At 37.7% G+C, this 18283-nt stretch overlaps 2 protein-coding genes across 4 annotated transcripts in view; one reads left to right on the plus strand and one right to left on the minus strand.

Annotated features, from left to right (window-relative positions):
- The window catches only part of Wdr19 (WD repeat domain 19), a 73509-nt gene that overhangs the window by 36884 nt on the left and 18342 nt on the right, over positions 1-18283 (plus strand). For all 3 annotated transcript variants that reach the window (XM_015482040.2, XM_048784347.1, XM_048784348.1), the window contains 9 exons: positions 2236-2345; positions 6829-6886; positions 8420-8560; positions 8642-8724; positions 9365-9448; positions 10678-10824; positions 11154-11278; positions 13373-13485; positions 14997-15065. In XM_015482040.2, the coding sequence (XP_015337526.1) occupies positions 2236-2345; positions 6829-6886; positions 8420-8560; positions 8642-8724; positions 9365-9448; positions 10678-10824; positions 11154-11278; positions 13373-13485; positions 14997-15065 (930 nt within the window). The remainder of the gene's footprint in view (positions 1-2235; positions 2346-6828; positions 6887-8419; positions 8561-8641; positions 8725-9364; positions 9449-10677; positions 10825-11153; positions 11279-13372; positions 13486-14996; positions 15066-18283) is intronic.
- Positions 1-18283, minus strand: part of Rfc1 (replication factor C subunit 1) — a 111063-nt gene that overhangs the window by 851 nt on the left and 91929 nt on the right. The gene's annotated exons all lie outside the window — the stretch shown is intronic.

Below are 18283 nucleotides of genomic sequence, written 5' to 3' on the forward strand. Positions count from 1 at the left end.
AAAAAAAAAAAAAAAAAAAAAAAATCCCAAAGTACCATTAGCTTGAAAATATTTTCATTCTTCATTTGGGAGCAGCATAAAAGGCATGGTATTATAACATTACTAAATAATTTAAAGTCTAAATGTGCCCCAAGAAAACAGATTGTATAACTTACAAAAATATTTGCAAAGAAAAATAGCTGCCATTTCTTGAATGCTCACAGGTGCCAGGCAGTTTTCTAAGCACTTGACATTTATTAGCTCATTTAACTCTCACAAAAATCCTATAAGATGGTACTATTATTTTCTCTATTTTCTGCCTGGGAGAACTAAGGCACATCTATCTTTTATCTGTTTATGAAATTCTCCTATGTATCAAGAGTTGTAGGAGAGGAATTGGAATAGAATGAAGGACCAAGTTCAAGGGCAGAGTGGAAGAAGACATAACAATATAGAAAAGTGATCAAGAGCACAGACTCGAGAGAAGAACACTTCTGGGCTCAAATCCCAGCTCTGTATGACCTTGGATGAATTATTCAACCTTTTCAGCCCCAGGTCCCTCTTCTTTAGAGTAAGGATAACTATATCCAGCCCGCAGGATACTTGTAAAATATCTTCAAAGGGAATTAGATCTTTTAGCACAGTGACGGATCAGTAGACACAAAATAGTAGTTATTGTAATTATTAATGTTCTTCCAGCCCAAAGCAGCATTTCTACAACTATATAAAAGGGGTAGTTTTGAAAATATATTTGTTACTAATTTCACAGCTTTTCTTTTTCATATTGTTCTACAGCAAATTTTCATTTTCTTTTATGCAATGCTGGGATCCATCCTAGGGCTTCCTACATGCTTGGCAGGCACTCTACCACTGAGCCACATCCTGAGCCCTAAATTTTTATTTGCACTTTACATTGATGTTTCATTTTTATTTTTACAGCAAATTTTCATTTTTGTTTTCATTATAAGTAAACTAAATTCATTCATTTTAAGAAAAAAAAAAACACTAAGGTTATATTACCCTATTATTTGAGATAACTGGGGACACCCTGAGAAATTTTCAAAGCTTGGATGGGTACTGACTTAAGTAAGAATGTGACTACAGTGAGTAAAGGCAGTGCTGTCATCTTGGCTTTTCTGCATTTACCTGTGGACACCTGTGCCCCTAGCTTTGTAAAGGATTTGAGGGATGGCTTCAGAATGAGGGGTAATTGCAGTCTGTTATTCGTTAACTTCATTCTGAGTGGTAAGTTAGCCAGTGGAGAGGGCAGGGGCAGAGCCCTATTACTGGCTCTGTCACGAACTGGCCATGTAGCCTGTGTCAAAACTAGTCTCTCTTTGACTCAGAGTCTGGATCTCTAAAATGACAAGTTGATTGTGAAAGGGTAGAAGTGAAAAGTAAAATAAGCTAATGCCCTAGACCAGTGTCTGGCAAAGAATAACACTTGAAAAATGTTAGCTATTCTTAATTCTTCATAAAGTGTACATAGGGCGAGGAACAAACTTTTTTAAAAGATTCTGTAATGATAAGTTTGTATTTGGAATTGTGTAACTGACCACAGGAACCACAGACACTGGTAAAAGATAAAAGGAACCAGGAAGGAAGAAAGTTTACATTTTACTTACGTTTTCTGTTATTTCTGTTGCCATGTAGCTTGAAATTATCTAATAAAATAACATTAATTCCTATAGTAAAGTGTTTCCCAACTTTTTTGTCATTGCCCCTCAAAGATGAAAAATTAAATTTAATTGACTGCATTAATTTTTATTGGTACATTATGATCATACATAATAGTGGGATTCATTATGCCATACTCAAACACATGTATAGCATAATTTGATCAATCTCATTCCTCAGTACCTTCCATTTCTATCCCCTCCTCCCTCCCCAATCCATGTACTCTACTGATCTCCCTTCTATTATCATTTTTCAACTAGTGCATTATAATTATATATATATAATATTAATTTTAATTTACCCCTACTGAGAAAAACCAAATACTAAGGAATAAGGTTTTTTTAGGTAGGATTGAGTATGGGGAGGGCCACAAACCACTGTAATAGCTAAATTTAGGGCTCTGTTACCACCATTGAGACTGCAGAAAATACTAGTTATCCTTGTAAATGCCAAGTTTCACTGTTAAAAAAAAAACAAAAAAAAAAACTTTTTTTTGAAATTACTTTTATTAAAACTGGCACTATATTATAACTTTGCAAAATAGTTTGCTCTTTTGAAATCAAGGTCTCTTCCTAACAGATGAGAAGGGATTTACAGCATTGGGACAGTGCTCTCCAACTGGCAAAACGTTTGGCCCCAGAGCAAATACCATTTATATCAAAAGAATATGCTATTCAGCTTGAATTCACGTAAGTCCTCCTTGTTACATTTTTTTTATGGGGGTGAGGGCACCAGGGATACTTAACCATTGAGCCACATCCCCAGCCCTTTCTTTTTTTTTGAGACAAGGTCTTACTAATTTGCTTAGGATCTCACTAAATTGCTAAAGCTGGCTTCGAACTTGCAATCTTCCTGCCTCAACTTCCCAAGCCATTGGGATTATAGGCATGTGCCACTGCACCTAGCCATCATTATGTTTTCATAGGTAGCTAATTGCTACATATTTTCATTTTTTAAATATTTTTTAGTTGTAGATGGACACACATATCTTTATTTATTTTTTAATTTTTTATTTTTATTTAAGAGAGAGAATTTTTTTAATATTTATTTTTTAGTTTTCGGTGGGCACAACATCTTTATTTTATTTTTATGTGGTGTTGAAGATCGAACCCAATGCCTCACACATGCAAAGCAAGCACTTATCAGCTACAGCCCCAGCCTCTACATATTTTCATTTTAAACTGCCTTTAATTATAAGGTTCTCCCTTGACTTAATAATTGCTTTTTAGAGAGAAAAAAATGATGCTTACCATATATTCAAAAAACATTTAGCTGTGCATGGTGGCACACACTTGTAATCCTAGTGGCTCCAGTGGATGAAGCAGGAGGATCGCAAGTTCAAAAACAGCCTCAGCAATTTAGCAAGGCCCTAGAAACTTAGTGAGACCCTGTCCCAAGATTAAAAAAAAAAAAAAAAAAAAAAAAAAAAAAAACCAGGGCTGGGGATGTTGCTTAGATTACACACTGAAGGTTCAATCCCTGGTACCAAAAAAAAAAAAAAAAAAAAGTTTTAGCTGACTAATGATATCCTATCCATACATTTATCCACTTTGATTTTCAGCATCAAAATCTAAGTTTGGGTCTAAGCCTTTTCAGCATGGAGAGTGATACACTGTTTCATAACCTGTGTGCAGGAGCCTGACCTCCTTTAACACTTTGAGGATTTGCAATGTAATTTCAAGGCAGAATGAAAAATGCTGAATTTTAGTCTATGTCTTAGTCCATTTGTGTAGCTATAACAGGATACCTGAGACTGGGTAACTTATGAAGAACGGAAATTTATTTCTCACAGTTCTGGAGGCCAGGAAGTCCAAGATCAAAGAGAGTTCTCCCTTCTACCTTTGTCCTGATGACTTTATCACCTCCCAATACCATCACATTGGCAATTAAGTTTCAATATATATGAACATGTGCCACAGCAGTCTGCATCTCTATTAGCTTAAAATTATAGATTTTTCTTTTTAAAATTGAATTGCATATGGATGAAAAATAGTATTGAAAGTCAAGAGAAAAGCTTTTCACAGAGTGATGCTCAGTGCTTGAGTAGTAAACCTTTTTGGTACATCAGTAGGCTTTGCAAATCTCTCCTACCTTTGGAAATTCCATAATCTGTGCTGGGAAATTTAGAATTTTCTTATTCTCTTAATTGTTAGCCCATCTTATTTGCCCTAAATTTTGTTTGTTTGTTTGGTACTGGGGATTGAACCCAGGGGTGCTTTACCATTGAGCTACATCCCCAGTCCTTTTTGTTCTGAGACATGGTCTTGCTAAATTGCTGAAGCTGTTCTCAAATTTAGGAAACTCCTGCCTCAGCCTCCCGAGTTGTTGGGATGATAGGTATGTACTACCATGCCCAGTTGTCATAGTCTTAATCAATAGACACTACATTTTTATTTCAGTGCTGTATAAAACTGTAAATGTAGAGGCACTCAGCATCTAGTTTTAAGTTAACATTCAGTTGTGGTTATTTCTACCAACACAAATAGCTACAAAGACTATAAATGAATAACGTATTTGCAAATATAAGTTCACACAGTTCACACATGCATGTGTATGTGCAATGACAGTATCACAACTGGGTAATTTCTCCTGACATATATTATAAAATACATTCAAATTTCAAAAATATTAGAATGTAGAAAAATCCTGGTCTTTGACAAAGAAAGAAAATATGTTTTAACATTTGACTATTACAAAAATGTTATGTAGTTACACTTTTATTTTCATACAGATTTTGGATTGTGAGACTATTGACCTCCAAATTTTGGTTGTAGAAATTATTTTATCAAAAAGTATTCATTTTTGTTCAGGATAACTAATTTTAAATTTTCTTTTCTCCAATAAAAAGCTTTTTGGAGGCGTTATTTCTTCGGAGTCAGTCTTGATTTAAATTTGCCTCATTTCTGTCCTTAAGTTATTCCAGGGGTTGGGGGTGTAGCTCAGTGATAGAGTCTGTGCATTATCAAGTATAAGGCCCTGGGTTCAATCCCCAGCACCACCCTGCCCCCCAAAAATCCATATACCAAATTGTATTAGAATCTTAGAATCAGAGACAAGGCCCTAAATGCCTTGGCCCTCCATCTCCATCCTAAGAGTGTATCTTAGAGTATAAAACTTCTGCACCGAAGAGAAAAAAAAGATCCACCATTTCCTGACAGAAAACAAACAGAAAGTTTCCAGAAGCCTCAGGAAATTGATGCTCTTGGAGCAAACTCAAACGAGCTAAGGTCAATTGAAAGCCTAAGCTTCCTTGTTTTGAGTGGTGGTCGTGGCAGTTGCTTTAATCCTTTCTGCTTGACAGTTGACCCTGGATCTACCATTCTCAAAGGCTTCACTGCTAATTTATATGCAGACCTTTTGACCCTGGTCTCATACATTCCAGCCCCCAACCATCAGAATAGTTTCTCTTGTGTTAATAGTGACTTGCCCCGTGGCATGAAGGTGCATGCCTAGAATCCCAGCAACTTGAGAGGCTGAGGCAGGAGGATAGCAAGTTTAAGGCTAGCCTCAGCAATCTAGCAAGGCTCTAAGGACTTAGAAAGATCCTGTCTCAAAATAAAGCATTAAAAAAGGCTGAGGATGTGACTCAGTGGTTAAATAACCATGTGTTCAATCCCCAGTACCAAAAAAATAAAATAAAATAAAATCATGACTTTCCTAAGTGTGTCCTATCATGAGGTATCAACTACTGATTTTGAGGCCTACAGCCCAAGGCCTGTGCTCAGTTCCCAGTCTATTTCATTATTATATCCAAGACATTGATTAGGTCAGAGCAAGGCCAAATTTATTCAGTCTGGAAGAGATTTAGCTCTCCAGTGTGAGATTAGACTAATGAGCTAGATCCATGTGAGAATAAAATAATAAAGCAAGGTAACTAATATAACATAAATCAGAGTTCCAGAATCTCAATTTAGCATCTACTAATTGAGCAGGCTCCCCGAAAAGGAACTGTCATTTCTCTTGTCCCTAGGTGGGTTGATATAGTTGGACCCAAATTAGAAATTTCTATTCAGGAATATTGCAAAGCCCTGGGCTGACCAATAGAAAGTTCTCAATCATCCCTTGTGTATCAGTAGTTGAGGAAACTGAGTGAGGCCTAGACAGGTTGAATAACTTGCCTAATCTGATAAAGTGGCGCTAAGATAGATCCCAAACGATGCCATTTTCAGAGACGATTATACAAAAAGAGATGGTTTCTCAGAGGAAGACGGGTCTCAGCAAAAAGGTCTTAAGCAAATCATCGTCCTAAATAATGAAAATTAATTGATATAATAAATTTGTCTTCTAGATATGCAGATCTATGTTAGTATTCGTCATGGGAACAGAGCCTATATTAATTATTGATATGGTTAGGATCGTAAACGTCCCCCAAAGGCCATGTGGTAAAGGCTTGGTCACCAGCCTGTAGTGCTGTTGAGAGGTGGTGGAACTCTTAGGAGGTGAGGCCTAGTGAGAGGGCACTGGAGTGTGCCCTCGAAGGGGATATTGGGGCCCCAAGGTCCTCCTCACTTGCTTCCTGGCTGCCGTGAGGTGAGAGGCTTAGCTCCGCTGCACACCCCTGCCATGACACTCTGCCTCACCACAGGCCCGAAGTAAAGGGTCCAAGGGACCATGAACTGCTCTGAACTGTGAGCCAAAATCAACTTTTCCTCAGGTTTCTTATTCTCAGCTATTTTGTCATAATGAAGGAAAACTGATTAACACAATTATATCAAGAATGATACATTTTATTAAAGTAAGAACCAGCGCCCTCAATATTGTAATACCTAGGGTGTTCTTCCATGTCTATCTTTAATAAACTGATGGTAACCCAGATTCTCTCAATACATATTCTTCTTATGAATATTGGGTCTTTGGAAGAAAGCATTAGTTTTTACGGTCACATGATTTGTCATTTCATGCCCTAAAGGAAATAATTAACCAAAGGTAGCTCATAAAATTTGCTGTACCTCCCACAAATGCCTAGCAAGTCCCTTACAGTGCAGCGTGATCCATTTTAATATTTTTAAAGTGACAAAATAATGATGGGCTGCGCTCTGAAAGAATGCTTGCATCTATGTTGTTTATCACATCTTTCATGAACTTAAGCAACTCAGAGATTATCTTTTAAGTTTTATACATATAAATAAGATACATAAATATGAATTGAATTCACTCTGATTTTTCTTTCAGGGGTGATTATGTAAATGCTTTGGCTCATTATGAAAAAGGAATAACAGGTGAAAATAAGGTAATCTCAAATAAAGATCTTTATCCTGCTCTTATTTGCATTGTACTTATTCAATATCTAGTAGGTGACCTGTTTTTCTGTTCATTAGCACATTTGCAAAAACATAGTTAAATTATTTTAAACACTTTTTAAACTCTTAAAAACTAAAGATGGCAATATTTTTACCCATCTAAAAAGAAATGTTTTCTACTACAGCCTAAATATAAGCTTCTAATTAAGACTGGAAGTTAAAAAGTGGCATATAACTTTCCCATTTATAGGCCAATATAATTCAATAAGAAAATGAATGAAAAAATTAGAGTACATCCTAACAATGTAACATTAGAGGACTAAAACAGATTCATATGTATTGACGTGGAAAGTCTCTGAAAAGGCAAAATGCTTTGCACAGAGTAGATACCAACTCAAGAAGCTCAATTTTGGAATAAAATTAGTGTTTTTTAATTTAGTTGGTCTTATAAAGATTGAATCTTTTTTTTTTTTCTATTTATATCTAAGTTATTACAAAAGGAATGCAAGTTCATCATACTCAATTTTTAAAAATCACCCAAGGATGTTAATGTGAGAAGTGAGAGTCCAATATTCACTCCTTCGTCTACACCCTGTAATGATTCCATATGTTGACACCCTGAATCTTATGGAGCTCACAAATATGTATGTCATACAGGGTTTCTGCTAAACATAAAATCACTCCCTCAACAGCAAAGGGTAGCTGTTGTCCACTCTGTAACGTAGCATTTTGCTTGCTCCCGATCTTTCCAAGTCAATATATATGAATCTGTTTATCCTTTGAGAGAGTTTATGTTCCATTTCTTGAATATACCATAATATTTCATCTACTCCATGTTAAATAGGGTTTTCTTTCCCTATTTTCAAAAATACTGCAAACACTACAATGACTGTCCCACCCTGTACATATTTTTTTAGCTACCAAAAATGGTATTTCTAAAGGATATATTCTTACAAGTGAAATTTCTAGGCTATAAAATGTGCTTTTAATTTTTGATATTGCTAAATTGCTCTCAAAAAGAAATTATAGTAATTCATGCATATATTGTTCATGTATGAACATATTCTCAACATCAGTGAACCATTTAGTCAATTTGATAAGCACATATATATATATAATTTTATTTTTTGTGTATTTGAGTGAAGTTGAGCATGTTTTTATTTATTTATTGGCCAGTTATATTTTTTATTAATTACTTGACCATATCCTTTACTAATTTATCTCTTGGGTTTTTTATATTTTTTTGGGCTACCTCTGCTTTACTTTATTCTTTATGTGCTCTATCAAATACATTAACCACTAGCTACATGTAACTGTTCGAATTAATTATCTAATCTACAAATTGAAAATTCAGTTCCTCTTTCACACTCGCCATATTTCAAATGCCCAGTAGGCACTTGTAACTATTGGCTACCATGTTGGACAGGGCAGACACAGATTCCCATCCTCACAGAATGTTCTACTGTACATCTGCTTCAGATGAAATAGGATCTGACTCGTTAGTCTTTGCTCCATCATTTCAGGAGCACGATGAAGTGTGCCTGGCTGGAGTGGCCCAGATGTCCATAAGAATGGGAGACATACGCAGAGGGGTCAACCAAGCCCTCAAGCACCCCAGCAGGGTTCTTAAAAGAGACTGTGGAGCCATATTGGAAAATATGAAGGTAGTCCTTTCTCTGCACAAATGTTCACGTGGTTCTTACACGTAACAAATTTAGTACCTTAATGATCCTGTATTATTTTAGCAATTTTCAGAAGCAGCTCAACTGTATGAAAAAGGCCAGTACTATGACAAAGCAGCCTCTGTTTACATCCGCTGTAAGAACTGGTAAGAGCTGGTGATGGTTCGTTTCCAGGCAGGTTTGGAAATTAATGTGTTGGGGTTTTCCCACTTGTCTCCTTGTCAGTCTTCCTACCTGACATTCTGTTCATACCCCAACTGCACCTGCCATCTTGTTTTTACTACTTATATTTAAGTTTACATGAATAGCCTTTGCCCAAAGAACAGCACATTTTGCTGATTATGTATGAGAATGTCCCTAATCAGATAAATTACAAGGAAAAAAAACAAACAAAATCCAAGAGAGTTAATTAACTAACCTTTATCTTCCCACATAGGGACTATCAGGAGGCAAAGCAATTAAGTTTACTTTTTCCTTTTGCAGCCAAGATTTTTGAAAGATCATAACTGTTTTTTCGTTTTTGTTTTTGGCACAAGAATTGAGCCCAGGGGCAGGGGTGCTCTTCCACTGCACTATATCCCCAGCCATTTTTGTTAGCCCAGACTGGCCTCAAACTTTGCGAGGCCACAGCCTCCTGCACAGCCTCCCAAATCACTGGTATTACAGGCATATGCCATTGTGCCCAGCAGATAATTGTTTTTTGAATCCTAAAATCTAGCATTTGTTTGTATGCTGCTACTTGAGGGAGCACAGTGCTGACATCATTCCTTGTGTCTACTTCTCTAGGGCAAAGGTTGGCGAGCTTCTGCCTCATGTTTCTTCTCCTAAGATCCACTTACAGTATGCCAAAGCTAAAGAAGCAGACGGAAGGTTTGTACGATTTCTTAAATTTATACAAACTTAAAGAAGTTTGATAAATTCATCATTAACATTTACAACGCTCTAAGAAAGACAAAGCAGAGAAAGATAGAAAACATCCTTTATATATAACCTTTGCTGGTCTGAAACGACAGTCTTCAACATCTTTCTACATCTCATACCTCATGCCTTTTTTTATGTATTCAGATATAGACTGGGATATCTTTGTATTTGAAGGTAAATGGAGGAAGTGGAAATTTGGCCTAATGAGGCATGAAAATGGAATTGAGTGATCATCATTTTATTAAGGAGGATAACTTAGAGATATAGAAGGAAAGAAAAGTAAAGAACCATGAATTCCACACACAAGACTGGCTGTGCTGTTTAAACCATAAAACAGTATGAAAAGCTAGAAATGAATAATGAATATTAAATGCGCCAAGATCTTCTCCAGCTTAAAATAGTACAAGAAACTCAAAAACACTAATATTGGAAAAGAGGCTCAAGACAAGAAGGCAAGTCTCGGAGGAAATACAGTTATGAAATCGCATGTGTGTAAACATGAAAAAGTTTCACCCCATGAACAGTAATAAAACTATGCCACCGTATTTGGAAAATGTATTTTAAACTAATAACCATACTGTGAAAATGCACTTACTTTACATGACTGATGGAAGTGTAGATTTCACTTTGGAAGTTTAAACTAAGAGACTTTTAAGTGTTAGTGATACCCTTCACTTTTTGAAAAGTAACTTAGGAAATGGAGAGATACACTAATAGTCTTGTTGAGATGGAAAGAGTTGGAGAATTAGTTCAAGCCGAAAAGAAGTCCTGAGCGCCATCTAGAGGTCAACACACAAAGACTTTATATCATTGTTAGGCATATATAATTGTGAAAAATTATTATGTTATCTATGTTTTATAAAAAAAAATCCTATATTGCTATTATAATATTCTCACTCAAAAAGGAAAAAAACAGTAACATATAAAGAAATTATCTAACTTTGATTCAAGTGAGAAAATACAATTCAATATTGGCCTTTTACTGTTTATCAAACCCTTACAAAGAACATATTTTAGTGGGAGAGTTCCTGCTGTTTTTTCTGATGAAATAAAAGGATGTTTAAGGAAAACAAGCAATGATTGCAACACAGTAGGAAAGTGACCCAAACACTTATTGTTATTTCCCTCCTAAACTGACAGTGTTGGGAAAGTTTATCTCAACCAAGTATTTCTTACAGATACAAAGAAGCTGTCCTGGCTTATGAGAACGCCAAGCAGTGGAACAGTGTGATCCGCATCTATCTGGATCACCTCAACAACCCGGAGAAGGCCGTCAGCATCGTCAGAGAGACCCAGTCTCTGGACGGGGCCAAGATGGTAGCCAGGTAACATAGCACATTCACACTTTTGGACTTCCAAAAACTAACTGTAAAAGAAGGACCCTGCCTCCACTCGTCAAATACTTAAATTTGAAAAGAATATTTATTCTTTTTGATTTTTTAAATCAGCTCTAGGTATTTAAATCCAAAGGTTGTTTGTGAATGGTCAGCATGAGCATTTGATTGTCTAGTATCATAAGCATATAATGAGGACTACAGTTTATGTAATAAAGTTTTATTTTTAAGTGATTTCTCCTGATTAAAAACGATTTTATTTTGTAAAGCACAGACTTATTTTATATGAGGGTCAAGCTAATTGAAGTACTTTATTCTAGGTTTTTTCTACAGCTGGGTGACTATGGGTCTGCCATCCAGTTTCTTGTCATGTCCAAATGTAACAATGAAGCTTTCACCCTGGCCCAGCAACACAACAAAATGGAAATTTATGCAGACATTATTGGTAAATATCATTGTTTCTCTATGTTCTCTAAAAGCTTTTATCATAGAAACACTTTGACTCTTACCATCTAATTATCAGAATGGTGTAGGCCTAACCACACTGTCGTAAATGTGTACCACGTAGACACACACGTGAATGTTATTGCTAGATTTCAAGATTCCTACAACTTCAAGGTGAGATTGAGTTATAAGACTATGTGATTATTGCAAGGTGTGGTGGTCTACTCCTATAATCCCAGAGGCTCAGGAGGCTAAGATAGGAGGATTTCAAGTTCAAATCCAACCTCAGCAACTTAGCGAGGCCCTAAGCAACTGAGTGCGACCCTGTCTCAAAAGATGAAAAAAGGCTGGGGATGTGGCTCAATGGTAAAAAAAAAAAAAAAAGAAAAGAAAAGAAAAAAGAATATATGATTACTAAAGCTAGGCACTGAAGGCCTGTAGTCCCAACTACTCAGGAGACTAAAGCAGGAGGACTGCAAGTTTAAGGCCAGCCTCAACAACTTAGTGAAATCCTGTCTTTAAAAGAAAGAAAGAAAGATATATGAGTGTATATGATTATTTTGATGAAAAGTAATATTTTTTGGCATGCTTGCCACTGTTCTTAGAAATTACTGAAATAATTTTTAGACCTTTATATCATGAACCATATAATTTATTTGTGTTGTCTTTCTTTAGCCTTTTTTCATTGTGGTAAAATAGACCTTACCTAAAATTTCCATTTAAAAAGCTCGGTTCTGGGGCTGGGGATGTGGCTCAGTGGCACTTGCCTTGTGAGCACTGAGCACATGCTTTACCACCCACTGAGCTGCACCACAGTGCTCAACCTTGAAATCTTGAAATCGTTTCTCTCCACACCCTGTCACTGTCACTGTCTTCCTTCACACTTGCAGGTGTGAGGCCCTGGGTTCGATTTCCAGCATTAAGTAATTCACATTGTAGTGCAACTGTCACTACCACCCATTTATGGAGCTACTTCATCATCGAATTCTAAAACTCTGTACCCATTGTACTCCCCCCCCACATTCCCCTCCTGGTAACCACTTTCTACTTTGTGAATTTGACTATTCGTGGTACCTCATGAAAATGGAATCAGAAAATGTTTGTCTTTTTGTGTTTTTTTCTTTTTTAAAATTCACAAAATGACCCTAAATTGTTAAAACTCATGAGAAATTTTCTGTCTCCATCTTTAAGAGAACATTTGTTGGGAAGTCATTAAGATAATTGGTGGAAATAAAAAGCTAAAGAGAACAAAGAAGTAGAGATAAAAGCAACTTTAGACCTGCCAGTGTTTCACTTGACGCATGTTTGTCCTAACATTGTAAGTGACCATTGCACTAAATCATCTAAGTTTTCATAGATAGAGAGATAGAGATGTAGATAGATAGAGACGGAGAGAGAGAGAGAGAGAGAGAGGATCCTCCCATAGGGTTCAGTGTCCAACCTTTCTCTTGGAAACTCTGTATCTACCTTGGGCTGGACTTGTAGGGCTCTTGTTACCCACTGAGCTGCCATGGGTAAGTGTATGTAATGAGTTGGAACCTGTGGAGCTGTGGAGCCCTTCTTCCTCTGTGCTTAATAAATTTAAAAGCCCTAAACCAAAAGAAAACAGTAAGAGAAGAACAGTAATAATGGTAACTACCCTCATTGGCCATTTTGGATACCCTCTTTCCCTGCTGTCTGGCACACACAGACTGTTGTTCAAACCAGTCCGTGCTGGGAAAGGGAGGTGGGTCACGTCTGTGTTGGGTTGACTCGGCCTCTGAAACTCTAGGCAGATTGTGGTCATAGTCATCGTGGTTCCTGTTGTTTTAGGAATTGAGATTTCAAGACTCAAAGAATGACAAAAAGCTCAAAGGCTAATAATGAATCATAACCTGGATTCATCATTTTCTCTCCCAAGTCCTGTTTAGAGTGAAAGAAAGATGGAGCAGAGTTAATATCCAGGGTGATGATGATGAATGTCTTCTGATGAAAACAGACACTAAGGGGTTTAGTCTCCAGTTTTTAGACCACTTCTTAGAATTTTTTTTTTTCATAGCAATAAAAGGTAAACAAGTTCTGCTCACGTATTTTACTCAACCAACTTATGTTGTAGGTTCCGAAGACACGACTAACGAAGACTACCAAAGCATCGCCTTGTACTTTGAAGGAGAAAAGAGACATTTTCAGGCTGGAAAATTCTTCTTGCTATGTGGCCAGTATTCCCGAGTTAGTATTTGCCAAGAACACATTCCTGGACTCCACAGGAATGATTATGGGAGATGTTTTAAAATGCTAATATGCTTCCAAACACCCAGATTTGGGATCTGTCCACCTTTTTGGTTGTCCTTGGCCCAGGGGTTTGTACCCAGGGCCTTGTGCACACTGAGCACATGCTCTACCACCCACTGAGCTGCACCACTCAACCTTGAAATCATCTCTCTCCACAAACTGTCACCCTCTTCCTAAAATCTCTCACATCTATCCCTTTCATTCTAACTGCCATCAACCCAGAGCCCAGATGATCTTTCTTCTGATTATTCTGATAGTTTCCTACTTTCCCTATTTTTAGTTTCTCTGCCTGAAACTCATCCTTCATTTCATTACTCCCCAAACCTTGCTTTGCCTCAGGCTGGGAAACTGTCCAAACAAGAGACACCATGAGTTCAGCTCGGGGGTGAAGCTGAGTGTTGACTGTCAAGGCTGGCTGGCACGTAGCTTGTCTGAAGGGGACAGCCGCTGCCCACCTCCAGCACATCAGGGCCATTCAGGAGTCTGAGTCCAGCAGTATACCAGATCATATGATGCTTCAAGAGAAACAGAAGTCTGGGTCTGCCAGTCTTAAAATCTGGGTCCAGATATTTGCAGAATACCTCACAGGCCAGAGAAAACACGTGTGTGAATTTCGCCTACAGGCTACAGTTTACTGTTTCTACCTCTTAGAAAAAGGCCCACCTCCTCAGCTGGCACTCAAAAGGAATTTCCAGAATTTGACCAGCCAGCCTGAGCCTCCCAGTCTGGCTCCAGCTGTTTCATGGAAGCACCACACTAGGTTCTCACAACCAGCCCTTTACCAACCCCCTTCTCCCTCTGGCTCCTCTCTGTCCCTTCACCAACAACCACACACCCATCCATCCTGCAGGCCTCTCCCACCTCTGCCACCTTTGGACTGTCCCCACGCAAAACCATCTTAGCTTCTCAGAGCACTTAAAATACCAACTGGCCACACCTGTCTTTTAAGCTTTTTAATTTCTTTATGGGTCTGATGTTCTGGAATTGGGCAATTGGGACTTAAAATAATTGGTTCCTTTTATTATCACATTACACAGATCTCTCCCCAGTTAGATGGTGCCTAACATAAGAAGCGGGGCCGCACACACCAGAGCATTCCTGCTATACACCGATCTCCCACAGCCCCACATACAGTTACAAGTGATCAATAAATATTTGTTGAAAGAATGAATGAAAGTCACTAGATCTTCCTCCTACAAGAGGGCATAGTTTGCATTTGCATTTCATCAAAAGTCAGAATAAGATTCTTCAGAGGGTTAACTGGATCCTTCCATTTCTTTTAAATTCCACCCAATCTTTGAAGTTTATATTTAAGATCCAGCACTGTGCAGGCCCCTGGTGAGATGAAGATTTTTTTCACAAACTAATTAATTTGTATGTGGAAATGTTGTTTTCCTATTGTGAGCTCAGTCTAAAAACATTTAATTGTTGTACGTTTCCCATTTTAGGCACTGAAACATTTCCTGAAATGCCCTAGCTCAGAAGATAATATGGCAATAGAAATGGCAATAGAAACTGTAAGTAAACTCTACAATGAAACCTTCAAGAATGCCAGTGTTTTTAAAAACTCTTTGAAGAAATTTCCAAATATATGCAGAAGGAGACCAAACAGTGTAACAAACTCCCACACCCGACAGCTGCCCACACATGGACAGTACTATTTTATTCATGCTCCACCTTCTTTCCTTGGATTATTTTAAAGTAGATCACCGTCATCACATCACTTCCATTCTGGATAAAAATCTTTGTCTAAAAGATAAGAACCTGGGCTGGTCAGGTAGCTCAGTGGTAGAGTGCTTGCCTAGTGGGTCTGAGGCCCTGAGTTTGCTCCCCAGCATCACAAAAAGAAAGACCCTGTGGGTTTTCTTTAGTTGCAGTTTGCATAACAGTGACGTTCACAGAGCCTGTGTGTACAACTTGATCAATATTTTCCTACATGTCAACCTGGGTGACCCTCACAGATCTTCAGTTCTACTACAAAAGGCACCCTCATGTCACCTCCCAGTCAGCACCCTCACCCAGGGCAACAATCCTGACTCCTGTCCTTATAGTTTTACCTGTGATGAACTTCATACAAATGGAGACAGGCATGTGTATCCTTTTGTGTTGAGTTTCTTTGAATCAGTGTTATGTAGGGGAATGTGTCTCCTGTTGCAGGTAGCAATGGGCCATTCTTATTCACTGCTGTGTAGTAGTCTACTATATAACTATGTCACAATTTATTTATCCCTTACACTGTTAGTGGGCATTTGGGTTATCTCTAGCTTGGGCTTATTATAAATAAAGCTGCTGCCTTAAGCAGTTCATACCTTTTGGTGGACATAACACTCAGTTTTATTAGGTATGCCTCCAGGAAAACTATCAGTTATAGGGTATACATGTTTTTAGCAATAGTGGATACTGCCAAGCAGTTTTTTTTCAAGGTGGTCATACCAATTTACATTCTAGTGAGATGTTTTAGTCACTCCTTTACCAACACTTATTGGTCTATTTCAGTTTAGCTCTTCGGATAGATGTGTAGTGATATCTCATTATGGCTTTCATTCATTTTTCTAATGACTTATGATATAGAACACCTTTTCATATTTATTGACCATTTGAATATCCTCTCTTGTGAAGTATTCTTTTTTCCAATTTTGAATTGTATCTACTCATCCTTACTGATTTGTAGGATTTTATTACATATCCTGCATATCAGTCTTTTCACTACACACACACACACACACACACACACAATATAAATCATTCAAGATGTGGCTTATCTTTACTTTCTAATGGTGTCTTGATGAACAAAAATTCTTATGTCTTGATAAAGTCCAATTGGGAATCTTTTGTAGTTAATGCTTGTTTATTTAAGAAATTTTGTCCATTCTATGGTCATGAAGGTATCTCCCCTGTGCTTTTATGTACAAGTCTGATCATTTTAGCTTTCTCATTTAGGTCTGTGCCTACCGAATTCATTTTTGGGTATGGCATGAGATGGGGTCAAAAATCTTTCTTTTGCATATGGTTATCCAGTTGACCTAGTGCCACTTATCAAAATGTCATTCTTTCTCCACTGAATTACCATGGAGTGTTTGTCATAGATGAAATGACCAATATGTATAATTGATTTTATTTTTGATTTTTGATTCATAAGTTTCTTCTGTTATTTTAGTTATCTTTTCACCACTACCACACTATCTTACTTATTATATGTAGTCTATGTTATAATCCATTTTAAATTTCTATGGATTTGCCTATTCTAGACATTTCCTACAAATGGAATCATGCATGCAACATATGGTCCTTGGTGTAGTCTTCCATTTAGCTTAATGTCTAACACTCATCCAGGTTGTCGTATGTATCAGGACTCCATACCTTCTTATGGCTTAATGAAATTCCATGGTATGACTGTATCACATTTTGTTTATATGTTTATCAGTTGGACATTTGGATTGCTTCCACTTTTGAGCTTTTATGGATAATACTGATGTCAACACTTGTGTGCAATTTTTTGTGTGAACGTGTTTTCTTTTGGATATATTACATAGGAGTGGAATTGCTTGGCCACATGCAAACTGTTTAACATTTTTGATGAACTGCACAGCTGTTTCCCAAAGCAGCTGCACCACTTCATGTTCTCACCAGCACTATATCAGGATCCCAATTGCTCCAACAATGATTTCTTGATAATGTCAAATGCCCAGTTAGGGGTCAAATTTCCCAACTCTCACATAAATGCTTTTTTACAGCAGGTTAGTTCACATCTGTCTCCAACAAAGTCCTTGTGTTACGTTTGGTAGATGTACCCTGTGCCTCTTTTAATCTCCCTCCCCACTCTGCTCTTTGGCTCTATCTCCTAACCCCACCTCCTGGCCCCTGCCATTCAGTTGTTAAGAAAATGGGTCATTTTTCCTGAGGAATTTCTGACATTTAGATTTAACTGATACATCTTTGTGGCATAATTTCCCTGTATTTCCTACTAAGTAGTAGTTAAATTTAGATACTTGATCAGACATAGATCTGACATATTTTGAAAAATGACTTCTTAGATGGTACGTGTACTTTCTATTTCATCGTTATCAGTAGGCTCATGTCTTAAGTCCAGTTGGGTTGCCGTAGCCTGAGTGCTTAAACAACAAATCCATTCCCCACAGTTCTAGAGCCTGGGAAGCCCAAGATCAAGGGGCTAGCTTCCCATTCCTGTGTGAGGGCTCTCTTCTTGACTCGTGGATGGCCTCCTTCGCACTGTAGCCTCACGTGGGCTTTCCTCCATTTATGTACACAAGGAAAAGAGATCTCCCTCCATTATATATCATCATACCTTCCAGTATGGCACACTGTTTTCCTGATCGATACCCCCCACTTCAGTGGTTTCACTCTCAACTTTGTGGAGATGATTTCTAAGAGATCTGTAAGCCAAGGTCCCCACCAGAACCTCATCCAAGTTTCCCAGCTGCCTACCCCTCTGGGCTCTGTGGCTGCTCCTTGACACTGAGCCCCGCCTGCAGGGGTGTCCTCAGGGAGCCGCTGCAAGGGCCAGGCACTCAGTAGGGTGATGTTGTGCAAGCTGAATATCCCTTATCCAAAATGCTTAGAACTAGAAGTGTTTTAGATTTCAGTCTTTTGGATTTTGGAATGCCGGCATAGATTAATTAGCATACTAAAATCTGAAATGCTCCAAAATCCAAAACTCTTTTGGGCATCATGTTGGCCCTCAAAAAGTTTTAGATTTCAGATTGTTTTGATTAGG

The sequence above is a fragment of the Marmota marmota genome, unplaced genomic scaffold (genome assembly GCF_001458135.2).
Source record: "Marmota marmota marmota unplaced genomic scaffold, marMar, whole genome shotgun sequence".
NCBI lineage: Eukaryota > Metazoa > Chordata > Mammalia > Rodentia > Sciuridae > Marmota > Marmota marmota.